Source organism: Nematolebias whitei, chromosome 17 (assembly GCF_014905685.2).
Source record: "Nematolebias whitei isolate Nwh7 chromosome 17, NemWhi1, whole genome shotgun sequence".
Taxonomy (NCBI): domain Eukaryota; kingdom Metazoa; phylum Chordata; class Actinopteri; order Cyprinodontiformes; family Rivulidae; genus Nematolebias; species Nematolebias whitei.
In genome coordinates, this window is record NC_056514.1 from 37,740,204 (window position 1) to 37,742,113 (window position 1,910).

Consider the following 1,910-nt stretch of genomic DNA (forward strand, 5'->3'; position numbering starts at 1 on the left):
AAAACTTTATCCGGTACTTATGAAAATGTCTCTGAAATGTTATATTGTGTTTTGTCAGAAAACCTTGAGGTGAGAGCAGTTGCATAACCGGCATCAAATCCAGTCCTTTTACCTTGAAGTTATAGAAAGTTCGGCCAGGTGTGTAAGAGTGTGAACGTGTCATAGATGCCGCCATAGAAAGAGACAGAGATTTTTAAAATGTATGAAGAAAAACAGGGATTAGGGTTGCAGGAAAAGGGTTAAGTTTCCTTTGAAAGGTGTCAAAGAAAGAACTAAATTGGGTGTCAGAAAGCACAAGGAGCTGAAAAAGTCTCTCGCCAGTGTGGGTGGGTGCTCGCTTTGTACATTTCAGACAATGTGGCTTTAAAAAGCTCCACGTCTGGAAAGCCCATTAGATGTGCATATAAAATTTCCCCCGTGATTAATAGTTGATGAGGAAGGGTTGGTCCGAGGGTAGTACCAGCATGTGGACGGAGCAGCTCCTCCTCCGCAGGCTCACGTTTCACTCCATAAACTTGCCACTTTTTCCCACCTATATGTTTTAAAAAGGAGGAGGGCTCGCTTGTCAAGAACGCCTCGCAAGAGAAGTGAAAACAGCCAGAGCTGAGAAAGGGAGTCACGCAGTTGCAGACGCAACTCTCACACCGAGCCACAAGCCGGTTCGGTTCATGAGGGAGAGGTGTGTGTGAGAGAGGGAACGTGTGAGAGTGTGTTTTCATCAGCTACACCACAGGACGTCACTCACACTCTGCCATAGGAAGGCATCCATCCTCACACATTCTGTGCTGTGGAAGAACTACCATCCTGACAGGAGTGAGGATTCCTGATGCAATGAGTCTGTCGGTTCAGATTTAATCAGCTGAAGAGGAAACTTCTCAAACGATTTACGAAGGAACCTTCTAGTGATAAGACTTTGGTCCAGACTGTGCGACGTGTTTCTGCATCCCCATGGATCAGCCAGCCAGCAGCTGCATGCGGAGCGCCCATCCCAGCAGCCCCATCTGGGGCTGCATGAGGAACCCTCACTCTGGGGTCCCAGGAGCCAATCTGCAGTACCAGCAGGCCCCGTTCTCCCTGCACCAGAAGCCAGAGTTCCTGGCCTACACGGATTTCTCCGGGTCCTGCCTGGTGCCAAGTGCGCCGCATGCCGCCTACCCTCGCGACGACAGACTGTACCAAGACAGCCAGGGGGGCTACCAGAGAGCCGAATGGCAGTTCAACCCCTGCGAGACTCGGGTGAGAGCGCCCGAGGCCTGCCCGCCCATTGCCCCTGCAGTAGTAGGTTCTGGAGGGAGCGGGGGTCCTGAGCTGGAGGGTGTAGGGGCTGACAGGGTGGCCGTCAGCGTCCCCGGATGTCTGGATGGAGAATACTCCCCCCAGAGCGTGGCTTCAGCCGACTCCGACAAGAAGAGCTCCAACAAGAGGAAGAGAGATGCCACAGGTGAGTTGAGGTGTGCTGGAGACAATTTAAACCTCCAAACAGGAGCGTTTGAAACGGAAAACACAAAATACTGAAATCATTAAAAAACTTACAACTATAATCAGTCATTGTGTATAAGATGGGGGGAAAATTACAATAACATGGAAGTGTTGCAGTAAAGCAATAAGCTCAAATCAATTTACTTTAACAGGCACTCAGTGGAATTTAAAGAGCAACCGTAACTATTTCACAGAGAAACAAAATTTGCATGTTTTTCTCGTGTCGATGGTTATCGTGTCTTTAAATTTGAAATTTATGAGCAGAGGTGGAGGAACTGCCATGTGTGACTGTTTACCTGCAAAAACAGCCATCGTGACTGAAAACAGGTCAACAAGAAGGACGTCGACAGAAACGTCTCCAATAATTTAGATGAATTGATATTTTATATAGTAGTGCATATATGAGTAAATATATATATAGCAGTGCATAT

General features: G+C 48.0%; 1 protein-coding gene across 1 annotated transcript in view; it reads left to right on the forward strand.

The window, feature by feature from the left end:
• Positions 1–935: 935 nt before the first annotated feature.
• Positions 936–1,910, forward strand: part of meox1 (mesenchyme homeobox 1) — a 14,537-nt gene continuing 13,562 nt past the window's right edge. The window contains exon 1 of the mRNA XM_037691240.1: positions 936–1,441. Coding sequence (XP_037547168.1) covers positions 949–1,441 — 493 coding nt within the window. The 5' untranslated portion in view covers positions 936–948. The remainder of the gene's footprint in view (positions 1,442–1,910) is intronic.